Source organism: Centruroides sculpturatus, unplaced genomic scaffold (genome assembly GCF_000671375.1).
Source record: "Centruroides sculpturatus isolate CEXI.00-Female unplaced genomic scaffold, Cexi_2.0 scaffold17, whole genome shotgun sequence".
Lineage (NCBI taxonomy): Eukaryota > Metazoa > Arthropoda > Arachnida > Scorpiones > Buthidae > Centruroides > Centruroides sculpturatus.
In genome coordinates this window covers 547393-563349 of record NW_019384462.1, presented here as the reverse complement: position 1 = coordinate 563349, position 15957 = coordinate 547393, and the positions used below count along the sequence as shown (strand labels likewise).

The 15957-nt window shown below is 25.8% G+C and overlaps 1 protein-coding gene across 1 annotated transcript in view; it reads right to left on the bottom strand.

Annotated features, from left to right (window-relative positions):
- Positions 1 to 3243: 3243 nt before the first annotated feature.
- LOC111620918 (centrosome-associated protein 350-like) overlaps positions 3244 to 15957 on the bottom strand; it is a 48677-nt gene continuing 35963 nt past the window's right edge. The window contains exons 14-20 of the mRNA XM_023362946.1: positions 15029 to 15407; positions 12474 to 12569; positions 8956 to 9180; positions 8193 to 8332; positions 8043 to 8111; positions 5548 to 5638; positions 3244 to 4100 (exon numbers count right to left, since the gene is read on the bottom strand). Coding sequence (XP_023218714.1) covers positions 3247 to 4100; positions 5548 to 5638; positions 8043 to 8111; positions 8193 to 8332; positions 8956 to 9180; positions 12474 to 12569; positions 15029 to 15407 — 1854 coding nt within the window. The 3' untranslated portion in view covers positions 3244 to 3246. The remainder of the gene's footprint in view (positions 4101 to 5547; positions 5639 to 8042; positions 8112 to 8192; positions 8333 to 8955; positions 9181 to 12473; positions 12570 to 15028; positions 15408 to 15957) is intronic.

The following is a 15957-nucleotide window of genomic DNA, read 5'->3' as shown; positions in this document are numbered from 1 at the left end:
AATAACAATAATGTAATATTGAATATTTTTATTGAAATTTCATTGAAGTCTTTTGCATTATTATTTATTTATAAAAAAAAATCATAAATGATAATTCATAAAAATTAAAAGAAAAATATAATGTAAAGCCTGAATCAACAAGTAAAGAAAATTTAAAGAACACATATTGCTGAAGAAGAAAATAAACTCAAAATGTCTCTCTAAAAACTGAAAATTTAATTCCAGTTTTAGAAATTATCCGTGTTTGACCACTGTAAGGCTGCAAGAAACACATCTATATAAAACAGAATAATAGGAACAAGAAAATTTGTTTTTCTTTTTTACAATTACTATAGTAATGTCTGCAATTAATTATCAATTATTATTATTTCCTGAAGAAAATTCTCTGACTAAGAACACAGATTAAAATAAAATATATATAAATGCATATTTTTCTTGTATATTTATTTTAGATATTTATGAAAAACAAACTCAACTGAATTTTATTCAATCAAAATCTTTACATAAAATTAACTTTGTTTACTATTATGTAATTTTCTGTGTTTAATGATTACAAGATAACTTATTAAGAAACAAAATACATAAAATATGACTTTCTCAATATACGAACTTCAGTAGTAAAGAAATTTACACACATTTATAGGTATGGATCACTGCAAAAACTTTTATTAATTTTCCAATTTTCCTTGAATTAAGTTATACACTGCTAATATTTTAAACTAGGATTTAATAAGTTTTTCCAGAAAGTATATTACTTTACTAAACTTTATTTTATTCTGGAAAAATTTCTTCTAAGGAAATTAAAAAACAAGTATTTTAATCTCACTTAAACCAGTCTCTTAACATTTAAGTTATCACTTTCTACGTATAGTCAATTGTACTTTTGTTTTATATATGTGTTCGTAACCTAATTAACAATAAATATTTCAATTATATATATATATATAATTGAAATATTTATTGTTAATTAGGTTACGAACACATATATAAAACAAAAGTACAATTGACTATACGTAGAAAGTGATAACTTAAATGTTAAGAGACTGGTTTAAGTGAGATTAAAATACTTGTTTTTTAATTTCCTTAGAAGAAATTTTTCCAGAATAAAATAAAGTTTAGTAAAGTAATATACTTTCTGGAAAAACTTATTAAATCCTAGTTTAAAATATTAGCAGTGTATAACTTAATTCAAGGAAAATTGGAAAATTAATAAAAGTTTTTGCAGTGATCCATACCTATAAATGTGTGTAAATTTCTTTACTACTGAAGTTCGTATATTGAGAAAGTCATATTTTATGTATTTTGTTTCTTAATAAGTTATCTTGTAATCATTAAACACAGAAAATTACATAATAGTAAACAAAGTTAATTTTATGTAAAGATTTTGATTGAATAAAATTCAGTTGAGTTTGTTTTTCATAAATATCTAAAATAAATATACAAGAAAAATATGCATTTATATATATTTTATTTTAATCTGTGTTCTTAGAGAATTTTCTTCAGGAAATAATAATAATTGATAATTAATTGCAGACATTACTATAGTAATTGTAAAAAAGAAAAACAAATTTTCTTGTTCCTATTATTCTGTTTTATATAGATGTGTTTCTTGCAGCCTTACAGTGGTCAAACACGGATAATTTCTAAAACTGGAATTAAATTTTCAGTTTTTAGAGAGACATTTTGAGTTTATTTTCTTCTTCAGCAATATGTGTTCTTTAAATTTTCTTTACTTGTTGATTCAGGCTTTACATTATATTTTTCTTTTAATTTTTATGAATTATCATTTATGATTTTTTTTTATAAATAAATAATAATGCAAAAGACTTCAATGAAATTTCAATAAAAATATTCAATATTACATTATTGTTATTTATTAAAATATAAATCTAACAAATGACAGTTTAGTAGTTATATATTATAATTTTGTCATGCAGGTTTTAAAAATATAAAATAAACTCAAAATTCATTTTTATGAACATTAGAAACAAATTTTTATAACTTATACACCAACTTTATCTGAATAAATTTAATCTTATAAGTAATTATTTTTTTATTTTTATTTTATTAAACCTTAAAATGAAGCTAAACAATTCAGTTGATTTCATTTTTTATCAATGAAAATTGAATAATTGTTTTTAAATTTAGGTAATTGAAACAGAAATTCCTGAAGTTGTTGGGACATGCATATCAGCAGAACTATCATGTCTGGAAACTTTAAATAATTCTCTTTTATATTTAAATGATTATAGACAGCTTAATGAATTAATAAGTCATCAAAAAGATGTTTTTAACTTTGCACATATTTTACAGGTAATGTAGATTAATTAAATTTTAGTATAAAATTTATTGTTCTTTTAGTCTACTACAATACATTTAACATACACAATTATATGTTTTTGTAAAAGCATTTAATAATAATTTTTTGTTTGGGAAAAATTCATCTTCTANTTTATAAGAAAATATTAATAATAATATATAATAATTATTAATTAATAACAACATTTTAATAAATAATGCAATATACTTGAGTGTTGTCATTTTCCATTTAATCCACACGACATTAACCTTTAAAATAGATTAGATGGTAGAGATTTACATAGGCCATCTGCTCAGGTCTGATGCAATCAATAGATAACAGGCAAATCTCCACACATGCCAAAAAAACCTATCTTTATTACATATATACACAAAGTATCTGTAAAATCCTCCAACTCAAACTTTGAAAAATTATTACTTGCAAATGGGAGGCAACATAATGTAGTTTTGTATGCCAGCTGGTTTCAGCAGAACAGTGCTACATGCTGCACTGCCAGGAAGACAATGGTAATGCTGTGGGAGTTCTTTGAAGATAGCACAATTTCCCAAAATTTGTAGATTTTAATCCCAATCAGATATTGATAAAGATAATTTATGATGATAATTTTTAATCAAAAGGGGGCGTGATGTATGACACTTTAACCTGGTTGTTTAAAAAGACATCATAATGCAACATGTATGGAACATTTCTCCAGAACTATAGCATTCTGCCTGCAGTCAATACAACTTTAATGTCAGCAGCATTGTCAAACAATAAATAATGAATGTGTTTGGATTTGTGAAACCTTTTCCCATGGCAGTTTATAAAAGTTGAGAAAAACTTAAAAAAAGGACAAAAATAAAAACTCTCATTTTAGATTTGACCTAGTTATTTATTTTTTATTCTTTTATATATTTTGTGTNAATATAAAAAATAATCTACTTACACTATTTATTCATTTCTATAAAAATATATTTTAAAATAATCATATCTAAATACCTTGATATTGAAGGATTAGAAATTTCTGATCCATTCGAGAGAGAATAATCAGATATACTAGTCGATTTCTCTTCTATACTTCTTTTTATTGTGTTAGAATTTTCTTCTTCATCACTTACTGAATCTTTAACTTCTTTCTCACTTCCAGATAATGATGACTCATACGAATAATTACTAAAATTTGATGCAGTCTGTACTGTCTCTGTTTTGACTGATTTATTTTCAATAACGTTAGAACTAATTTTCTCTGAAGTTTTTCCAGTAACTGTGTCAAGAATATTTGAAAATACTTGTTCAATATTATCTGATTTATTGTACGAATCAACTGCTGATGACTTTTCGCTATCAGAATAACTGTCCTCTTTATCATTTTTCTCCAAATATTCTGAATAATTTATTTCAGATTCATGAATGGATGATAAAGGTCCTTCAGAAAAAGATGTTGAAATATTACTATTTAATTCATGTTCAGTAGTTTCTTTATGTGAAATTATTTCAGAAAGTATTTCAGAACAAGGTTTGCTTTCATTACTATCAGTTTTAGAATTTTCACTCTGAACCGAAATTATCTCATCAACATTTGCATCACTCATATTTTCTTTATTTTCCATTAAAAATGACTCAGAAATAGAATTTTTTAATGTACTTTGATCACTTTTAGAATTTAATTCAATTTTCTTTGAACTGTTAATACTTAAAACAGAAGGAAGATCAGAATGAGTAGATACATCTTCCTTAATTGATATAAAATCAGAAGAATAATGGAAAGATTCAACATTATCGGAATGTTGTGAGTGCGCTTCTGAAATTATTATAAAATTAAATAATAAATACATAAATTGCAATTAATTTTAAAATGAAAAAAAATTATGTATTTGTTTTCATGAATGATATATAATACATACCTATTCAAGAATTCATATTTATATACCATCAGAAATCACAATTAAACCTGTCTGTCTTGAAAATCTAAGCAGTTTCTTAATTACATTTAATGACCTTAATATAATGATCACTCATTGCATACAAATTTTGATTTAAATAGATACTTACACATACTTTTTTATATTAAGGTTATATTCAATTTAATGTATTGACTGCATAAAAATAAATCTGAAAACTATATATTGGTTATGAAATTATTTGTCTTCTACATATATAGTTTTCAAAAGCTATGCAATTATAATTAATTTTCTTAATTATAATAATAGCTTTATATTTCAGCTATTATTTTTACAGTATATGTTATAATGTTTCAACACAAAATTTTCAGCAAAAAATAAGCCAGTCACATCTATAATCACAAAAATAAGCAAAAAAAAAAAAAAAATGCATCGTGGTAATATAATGCGCCATGTTGTGGTAATATAATGCGCCATGTCATAAAAACTTTATGACATGGCTGATTGGGCTACATAATCTTCAGCCAGATGATCACAAGTCTGCTGTATTAATAGATTTGATTGAGCAGAATGTAAGAGCTGTGCATAAGTCAGAAAGTGTTTTATCTGTGGTCAAAATTTAAACAATCATATAACCATTAAACATGCATTTTTGCAAATATTTTTTGTCACCAGTAAAGTTGATGTGACAAAGACAGAACTCTGAAATTCAATCTATGGGCNATCAAAAGGGGGCATGATGTATGACACTTTAACCTGGTTGTTTAAAAAGACATCATAATGCAACATGTATGGAACATTTCTCCAGAACTATAGCATTCTGCCTGCAGTCAATACAACTTTAATGTCAGCAGCATTGTCAAACAATAAATAATGAATGTGTTTGGATTTGTGAAACCTTTTCCCATGGCAGTTTATAAAAGTTGAGAAAAACTTAAAAAAAGGACAAAAATAAAAACTCTCATTTTAGATTTGACCTAGTTATTTATTTTTTATTCTTTTATATATTTTGTGTTATCCAATGCCATATTTTCCATTATTGACAGATTTTTTAAAACAATTTTCTTTGCAAAATCTTCCTCCATCCCTTATATAGTATATGTACAAAATTTGATATCATTCCACTTATTAATTACAGAAAACTCTACATATGGAAACTTTAATTATCATTCTAGACCCCTCTCATTCCTCTCAAAATATAAGTCAAACAACAACCAAACGGAAAATCAGAAAACAAAAGAAACAAAAAAATTTACTCTAAAATCATTTTAATTTGATTTTATCATTATCAAAATCTGAAATAGTTGGAAACCATTGGACAAAATAATAAATTTTTTTAAAATTTACCTGTTTGAATTTCTAAGGATTGATTAATTTCTGACTGATTAATAACTTCTAAGTCTTTTTCTTCTTCTTCAGTATCTGTTTTATTCAAGATCTGAAAGATGATAAATGCACTAAATAATGATAAAAAAAAATTAATTTATCTTTAACATTGTTCCTCACAACTATCACATTAGTTGTCTGCACAAATTACTCAAGTTTATATATCTGTCATTTAACTTGATTAACATCTTAGCTTAACTTGCTTCATTTGATGATAATATTTAGAAGTTTGATTTCAAGCAACAGCTGTATATTGCAACATAGTAATTGTCAATAGCTTACTAATGAAAATACATTACATATTTCAAGTTTAAATAAATAATACTTTTTGTCATTGTTACTTGATCATTTTACTATTTATTTTAAACTCACAATACTAAAGAAAATTTATTTACTATAAAAACAAAAATTGAATATGATCCAAATTAAAATTGAAACCAGATTTTTCTAGTAATGTTTCAAATTACTTAAGTTACACTGCTATATAAATGACTTAATTTCCCTATCAAGTGACAATATTACTTATGATAATTTTATCTAGGAATAATAATAATTTTTAGTTCAAAATTTGGATTATTTTCTATAATAATCTCTCAAATACAAGCCATACTCAAAATATTTTAATTTACATATAAAAAGTATTATTCTTTATTATTACTACAAATGTAATGCAAATGCATAAGTTTACTGTCTCCAATAAAGAACTTGCAACCCATTTAAAATATATAATGAACAAGTACAACAAAACAAACATTAAGTAAAAAGGTAAAAAACAAAGACATACAAATATACATAACCAGTATGAAAGTGAGTGTTACAAATAAAGCATAACACAATAAAATACAGTAGAACCTCCATTATCCGGACCTCCATTATCCGGATTTTCAATTATCCGGATTAAAAATAAACAAAAATTTTACGAATTTGTTGATTTGCACTTGGCGAATTACGACACTGTTTATGTACGTGATGAATGGATAACTTTTTTGTTTCAACAACGTCTCACCCAGCACAGTGGTTGTAAACTCTTAAATATATTTTATGTAGTAATAAAAATATAACTTGACATACGTATTTATAAATAATTTATATTCAAATTACGTCATTTCTATGACCAAGGGCGGCGTAAGGCATGGACGACGTGGGCCACCGCCTATACCTCGCGGTCCGAAGGGCCTCGCGCCTTGAAGGATTATGCATTACTTAAAAGCCACGAACGCAACGAAAAAGTTTTACTTGTCATAAAATGATAAATAGTTTGTCAAATTTTTATTCATAAAAATGCAGTTTCAACTGCATCTTATTTTATAAAATCCGTCTTCTTGCGCCACCAGAGGGCCTTTTAAACAATAGGTAGTCTGTTAGCGTTGGTCAGTAGTAGTCCAAATTCAATACGAACGTTTGTTTCTTGAAAATTTGATTACGATTTAAATACAGTATTTACATTTAATATTACCGATATGTCATCGAAAAGAAAACGTGTTGCATTATCATTAAAAAACAAATTAAAGTATTTGTTTCGATTATCTGGATTTTTCGTTATCCGGACTACCTTCATCCCCAATTAGTCCGGATAATCGAGGTTCTACTGTACTTATAATAGTTAATGTATTATTCTCATATTTCATTTTATTGTATTTTACATTTCAAAATGAAGAATAATACAATGTGAATAATATCTATGATGAAAATTTTAAATAAAACTACTGTATCATATACAAAATAATCATAAAGTTTCCTACTTTAAATATTTTGCTTTTTGTAAAAACTTTAAACTGAAAATTGATTAACCAATTTTGAAATAGTTTTAATAAAAGCAATTAATATAAAAAATAAATATATGTATACAAAAAAAAAACAGTATTAGAAGAAAACTGACAATGTATTTTCCAAATTTATCAGAAAAATTACAAAAATCAATGATATCTTTCAATATGTTCAGTTTTTAATTAATGCCAACAAATTAACAGTACAACTTATTTTTATGAATCTTCAATAAAACATCCAGAAAAGTTTATTGTGTAAATATAGAAAAGAACTTATTTGGTTGAATTAAACTTAATTTTTATTACAATAAAAAGTGTATGGAAATAAATTCTAATTATTATTTAGTAAGAATTATTATTGAAATTTTAAACAAATAACAAATATAGTATGTCTGAAAAGTTAAAGTTACTGTGCAGTGAGAAATTTGTAATGACATTAAAATTATACATATGATATTGCACACAAGACCTGTAAGTTATATGCAATACTGTATGTATCACTTTAATGTCATATAAATTTCTCACTGCATAATCACTTTTCAGACACCTTGTATTTATTTATTTATTTATTATTATTTAGTAATGTATTTTGCCAATAACAAATATGTCACTGGAAAAACACATCTGCTAGCTGAGATACTTAGCTGTAGTCATTTGTAATAATTTTTTAATTTTGGATAATTTTCTTACACTTTGAGGTGATTTAATATCCTCCTCAGATTCTAATGGTCCTTCACTGAGACTTTCATTTACCTTGTTCTAGAAACAAAAAATTTTGGATTAAAGTTTGTATATTGCTAAACAACTAAAAATTATAAATTTTTTTCTAATAACACTTACTAAATTATTTGAAATATTTTTCATTTCCTTATAAGCTTTTCGTGCCACATATCCTCTATAAACAGATTGTATCTTGATAGCTGCTACGGTTTTCTTTTTTTCTATTACTTCTAAAACATGGCTGTGAACATTTTGAACACCTGATAATAGAGAATATATCAAAATGTTCATAAATATTTTGAATTTTTAACAAAGCATCAGCTATATAATTAAAGAAATTAATATAAATACAGAGTCTTCCAAAAAGGGTGCTACCATTTTAAATTATTGTAATTATGTTAATTATTATCCGAGAACATTGTAATGTACATTGAAACATTGGAAAACTGTTAAAGTTTCACATTTGTCCATTACAATTTCTCAATGCATGAACCTCACGTTACATGGCACACATCCAACTGATACTCAAATTCTTCCTACATTTGCTACAGTATATCCATTGTCACTCTTTCCACAGCAGCCACAATTCTACAGCTCCTGCAGATTACTCATGTCATACAATGACAAGTGATTCCGACTTTGCAAACTTCAGAACAGAAAATGCCAGTCATCACTTTTGTTTACAACACTTCCTAGAGGTAGTAGACAACAAGACATTTGCAGATGGAGATGAAACTCAGACAGTTACTCTATCAACTGGTGTATATTGCATACTTCTCAGATAGTAATTAACATAATTACAGTAATATAAAATGGTAGCATTCTTTTTGGAAGACCCTGTATTTATTAAATAAACAAAAGCAGTTAAAAAAAATCTATTTACCAGGTAATATTTTATAATTTTCTTCAGATTTCTTCTTTGAAGACCCTGCCACAAACTGTTGACCACTCTTCCCTACATCTTGATGTATTTCAGATATAGCTGGATTAGAAGTTTGCATTATGGATTTTTGAAATAAAAAACCTTTTATTCTTTCAGTCTCAAGATCTATTTGATTTTGTATAGATGTAGCAAAAGCTTTCAGCATTGTTAACCTTTCATCTGACACTGTAAGATATATTTATTAACAAAAATATGTTAAAGCTAATTTTAGAATAATAAAAAGTAATTCAAAAATATATAAAAAATCAGTCCTTTTATTTCTTTTTTATAATTTATTTGTAATGACATTAAAATTATACATATGATATTGCACACAAGACCTGTAAGTTATATGCAATACTGTATGTCAAAATAATCATACAATACAAGTAATTAGACTTAGTGTGATAAGCCCTCCAAATTGTTAAATTCTATTTATTAAGCTTTCTAACTCTATCTTAATTAAACTTCATTAGAAAGTAGTCCAAAATGAGAAATTAAATATTATAAGCATAAATTAATTTAAAAAACTATAGAAATATTTATAACTACAACTGAATTTATGAGAATGAATTTTGTGATAAAGCAAAGGATTATAAATGAATATGAATCAAAGATTTTGGAAAATTATCATATCAACAGTTTAACGAATTGGTGAATTGGCCATGGACTAAATATCTTAATAAAGAATTTTTTAAAAATATACAGGGTGTACCAGTTACAAACTTTCAGGAGAGATAGAGTACACCTAGACGATGGGAAATCACAATGCATGGTCGGAAATGCTTTCCTGGCAGGGTAGTGACGACACAAAACTCAAGAAAGGAAAGACACGTAACAGGATGAGAAAACATGTTTATTATTCTTAGTACAGCAAAAATGCTGGGATATCTTTGGCTGGTGTACACGACAGATGTCGCTAAGTAAACCGAAGCATCAGATTTTTTATCTTTGATTTTTGCTGTACTAAGAATAATAAACATGTTTTCTCACCCTGTTCTTCTTTTCTTGCGTTTTGTGTCATCACTACTGCACCAGGAAAGTGTTTCCGACCATGCATTGCTATGTGATTTCCCATAGTCTAGGTGTACTCTATCTCTCTTGAAAGTTTGTAATCGCTGTACTGATACACCCTGTATGTCAAACTTGACATAGCATTTCTTCAATTTCCTCCAACATCTGATGATTGTAAGCATTACTGATAGCTGTGACATTAGAATAATTTTTGATCTTAGTTCCCTTAGTGACTGGAAGTAATAAGCATGACTCTTAGAGAAATTTCTTCTATTAGTTATTGCAATGGTATACATTTCCCATTCCTTGAATATATCTCATAGCCATCACCTTTGATTATACGCTTTATACCAGTTTCACTAATTCAGTCCATTCCAAGGTCAACAGAATAGAATTATCCTCAAGTATAGCTGCCTTAACAAATGAATAATCATTATTTCATTGAATAAGTTCAACATATCTACATGGCTTCACCATACTTGTAAATTCAATGTCTCCATCAGCTTTGAGAATTTTCACACTTGATGGCAATTGGTTTTGGGAGCCATAACTGTCTTATTTCAGACTGAATCAATAGTTGCCCTTAACATACCCATCATCAGCACATCTCATCAATATACAGATTTTGAGGTTTATGCTTAAGTGTTTCTAAATCAGTAAGTTTGTAAGTTTAAATATTTCCTATTTCTATCTTTGCTTTCTGTTGGTTCTGTTTGCTTTTTAACAGGTTCATATTGTTCTCTGATTCTTCTAAGCTGAGTATTAGGACATAAATGTGCCAAGCAATCTAGGAGTTGACATTTGAAACATTACATTGCTTCCATTTACATCTGAGAATTCCATTTTAGGTATTTAAAGTTTGAATTATTCTTTAGCCTTTTATTTCTGTTTCTCATTCATTAATTCTTTGAGCTATTTGTTGCAACTCAGCAATAATATAAATATCATACATAGTGATATTCAATGAATATTGTTTATTCCTAATACCATCTAACATGTATTCAATTTTGTCAGCTTCCATTATACTAACTGGGCAATTAATTTTTAAAAGTCATAATTTTGCATAGATATAGTTCATAAGTGTTTCTTCAGGTAATTGTTCCTATTCTTCCAGTCTTTTACTCCATAGTTGCAAAGTAAATATTTTAAATCAAATTCTTGTTTCAGATTTTCTTTCTGCATAGTCCAATTGGTAATCTTATGTCCAATAGTTTTAGTCCAACCATTTTTCAACACTAATGATGTTCTTGAAAATTCTGGCAGCAAATTTGTAAGATCAGGGACTGTTTGTGTTTCTATTATAGTTCCTCTTGTCTAATAGATTGCTATGTGTCAATTATTATCATTATTTTTTCCATCAATATTTGCATAATTTGCATACATGCTGCATCATCCAGCATATTTGAGGCAATTTCAAAATTATGGTTCTCTACTAGAGTTTCATTCTCTTTCTAGCTCATCAAAATCATCATTTTTGTCACTCAAGAGTTGCCATCAATCTCTTAACAACCACTTGTAATAGCTAGCATTAATTTTGATGGGCTTCTGAAAGCAATTCTTAACTTTCTTCTTCCAATTTTTTTTTGTTATTTGGACATTCATAACATTTTAATAACTGATCCATTTAAATCTTTGATTTAAAACCTTTTGACTGCACCATTTACACGCAGGATCTTTTGCATAATATTTCATTCTTTTATGAAAACTAAACTTCAACTTCATTTTTTATTTTTATATGTAACACTGCCTTTAGAGATCCTTATTTTCCAACTTCATACACAATAATTATCAATTTAGAAAGAAAGAAAGAAAGAAAAACAAAATTATTTACACTAATGAACAGTAAAACATAGATAATATTTTAACATAATTTTTGAATGCAAAAAAATTTTAATTTAGCACATATTCGGTTACTTATAAAATAATAAATCTTAATTTATTGGAAAGGACTGTACAATGTTTATTTGAAATTGTATTATTAATTATTGTTCACAATTTATAAAACTCAAGAGTGAACTTGAAGTATGCAAGTTTATAAATATACTTACTGTAATGCTTTTATATTAAATTATAATTGTTCAGAAGAAGGAACAAAGTTCCAAATTGTATTCAATAAGATATAAGAAACTGTAACCCAATAAAGAATTTTACAAGTCTACATATCTGAATTCATAGACTGTTTACATGACAATATATTCAATAATACAGTATAATACAGTGTTCTAATTATGTAATTACAAGTTTATTTGAATTTATGATAAATCATGCCATACAAAGCATTAATTTGGTGGGAAACCAATGAAATATTTTTCTAAATTCATTTACAGTATTAATAAGCAAATGTCAGTAGTTCTAGAAATTTATACTTAGTAAAAAAATTTTTCTATACTTAATATAAATTAACTTTTTATTCAAAGTATTTAAAGATATATGTTTAAAATATAAATACATTTAAACTTTTATACCTATGTTATCTTGAATACTTTTTTCTGATGAAATAATTCCTTCATTGGTATTAGAATTTATTTTGGTTTCTTGAATGTAATCGTTTCTTGTAACATCTGCAAATAATTAAACTTCAATTTAAAATTAAAAAATTAATATTCAAAACTACAACTATTTATTATTTAATTTATTAACAAAATTTTCTAGTATTGCATTTAGTAATTAAAATGAAAAAAAATTATGTATTTGTTTTCATGAATGATATATAATACATACCTATTCAAGAATTCATATTTATATACCATCAGAAATCACAATTAAACCTGTCTGTCTTGAAAATCTAAGCAGTTTCTTAATTACATTTAATGACCTTAATATAATGATCACTCATTGCATACAAATTTTGATTTAAATAGATACTTACACATACTTTTTTATATTAAGGTTATATTCAATTTAATGTATTGACTGCATAAAAATAAATCTGAAAACTATATATTGGTTATGAAATTATTTGTCTTCTACATATATAGTTTTCAAAAGCTATGCAATTATAATTAATTTTCTTAATTATAATAATAGCTTTATATTTCAGCTATTATTTTTACAGTATATGTTATAATGTTTCAACACAAAATTTTCAGCAAAAAATAAGCCAGTCACATCTATAATCACAAAAATAAGCAAAAAAAAAAAAAAAAAGCATCGTGGTAATATAATGCGCCATGTTGTGGTAATATAATGCGCCATGTCATAAAAACTTTATGACATGGCTGATTGGGCTACATAATCTTCAGCCAGATGATCACAAGTCTGCTGTATTAATAGATTTGATTGAGCAGAATGTAAGAGCTGTGCATAAGTCAGAAAGTGTTTTATCTGTGGTCAAAATTTAAACAACCATATAACTATTAAACATGCATTTTTGCAAATATTTTTTGTCACCAGTAAAGTTGATGTGACAAAGACAGAACTCTGAAATTCAATCTATGGGCTAAGATATTCAAAGTCAAAGTTCACCATGTAAGGTCTATGGGCCGATTCTGGTTTTAAGCAGGTTGCAAAAATCCAATTGCTGTCAATTTACATTGATCTCTGCAATAAATTTTTATTTTAGATTTAGATCAGTTTTAAATTCTTTTCTCTTCTCACAGGTTAGTTTTCTATATCACAAAGCTCAATTTTGTTTTTCTAGAAAATACCTAGTTTATTGTTGTGTTCATCTATGTTAACAGCAGAAAATACATTAAACTATTCAAAATATCTTGTTTATATTCATGTATATAAATGCAAAAAAATATATCCATTAATATTTACTTAAATAATAATAATTTTTTCAAGTAAACAAAAAAAAAATAGNAAAACTACAACTATTTATTATTTAATTTATTAACAAAATTTTCTAGTATTGCATTTAGTAATTAAAATGAAAAAAAATTATGTATTTGTTTTCATGAATGATATATAATACATACCTATTCAAGAATTCATATTTATATACCATCAGAAATCACAATTAAACCTGTCTGTCTTGAAAATCTAAGCAGTTTCTTAATTACATTTAATGACCTTAATATAATGATCACTCATTGCATACAAATTTTGATTTAAATAGATACTTACACATACTTTTTTATATTAAGGTTATATTCAATTTAATGTATTGACTGCATAAAAATAAATCTGAAAACTATATATTGGTTATGAAATTATTTGTCTTCTACATATATAGTTTTCAAAAGCTATGCAATTATAATTAATTTTCTTAATTATAATAATAGCTTTATATTTCAGCTATTATTTTTACAGTATATGTTATAATGTTTCAACACAAAATTTTCAGCAAAAAATAAGCCAGTCACATCTATAATCACAAAAATAAGCAAAAAAAAAAAAAAAATGCATCGTGGTAATATAATGCGCCATGTTGTGGTAATATAATGCGCCATGTCATAAAAACTTTATGACATGGCTGATTGGGCTACATAATCTTCAGCCAGATGATCACAAGTCTGCTGTATTAATAGATTTGATTGAGCAGAATGTAAGAGCTGTGCATAAGTCAGAAAGTGTTTTATCTGTGGTCAAAATTTAAACAACCATATAACTATTAAACATGCATTTTTGCAAATATTTTTTGTCACCAGTAAAGTTGATGTGACAAAGACAGAACTCTGAAATTCAATCTATGGGCTAAGATATTCAAAGTCAAAGTTCACCATGTAAGGTCTATGGGCCGATTCTGGTTTTAAGCAGGTTGCAAAAATCCAATTGCTGTCAATTTACATTGATCTCTGCAATAAATTTTTATTTTAGATTTAGATCAGTTTTAAATTCTTTTCTCTTCTCACAGGTTAGTTTTCTATATCACAAAGCTCAATTTTGTTTTTCTAGAAAATACCTAGTTTATTGTTGTGTTCATCTATGTTAACAGCAGAAAATACATTAAACTATTCAAAATATCTTGTTTATATTCATGTATATAAATGCAAAAAAATATATCCATTAATATTTACTTAAATAATAATAATTTTTTCAAGTAAACAAAAAAAAATAGAAATTAAAACTTTTATACCTATTTTATCTTCAGCACTTTTATCGGATGGTGGAATTTTTTTGTTAATATCACAATTTATATGAGTTATTTGAACATAATTGTTTCCTATATCTTCATCTGTATTGATACTACTTTCAAGTGATGATAATTTATCTGTTGATAATACATTTTTAGCTAGACTTTCTAAATTATTATTTGGAATTTCAGTTTGAGTATTTTTTGTAGTATTGACATCAAACTGTTTCTCTTCAAGTTGCTTGAATTTTGATTTTTTTGAATTTAAATTCACTAGTTGTGATGACACAGTTGAAACTGATTTATCTTCAGAGAGCATCAAATCTAAATAGATATGTTCTGTAAATTGTTTACTTTTATTGTTGGCAATACTTGTTGTTCCCTAAAAATATATACATTATAATTATTTAGTATTTAATTACATTTGTAATTTTTAATTAAAAACTTTAAATTAAAGTAAATATTTTTAAACCTTTAAGCTGACAATAACTTTAAAATTTTTAATAAAATAACAATAATTTTATTGAAATATTTGGTTCCATCAAATGAAACAGTATGACTGTAGTAGCAAGAATGATAATATTGAGGGAGTCGTGTGCAGGTGGATGGATGTATCTCTGAACAAGTGAGCAAGTTGTTCAGTCTTCAATGTACTGTATCTATAAATCCTTACATGTACAGTACAATAATTCACATACTTCCATTGATCTATGTTTCATTTGAATGAACCAAACATAGATACAATAAATGAACCAAATATATCATCAATATGCAAATGTATATCAGTTTTCTTTAAAAAATGTACTTTTAATATGGACATTCAAATAAATCAATAACAATCCATTATATAAGCAATATTAAAACTACAAGATAACCTCAATTGATATTTTGATATTCTTATTGATATTTTAACTAAAAACTAGAATTTTTTA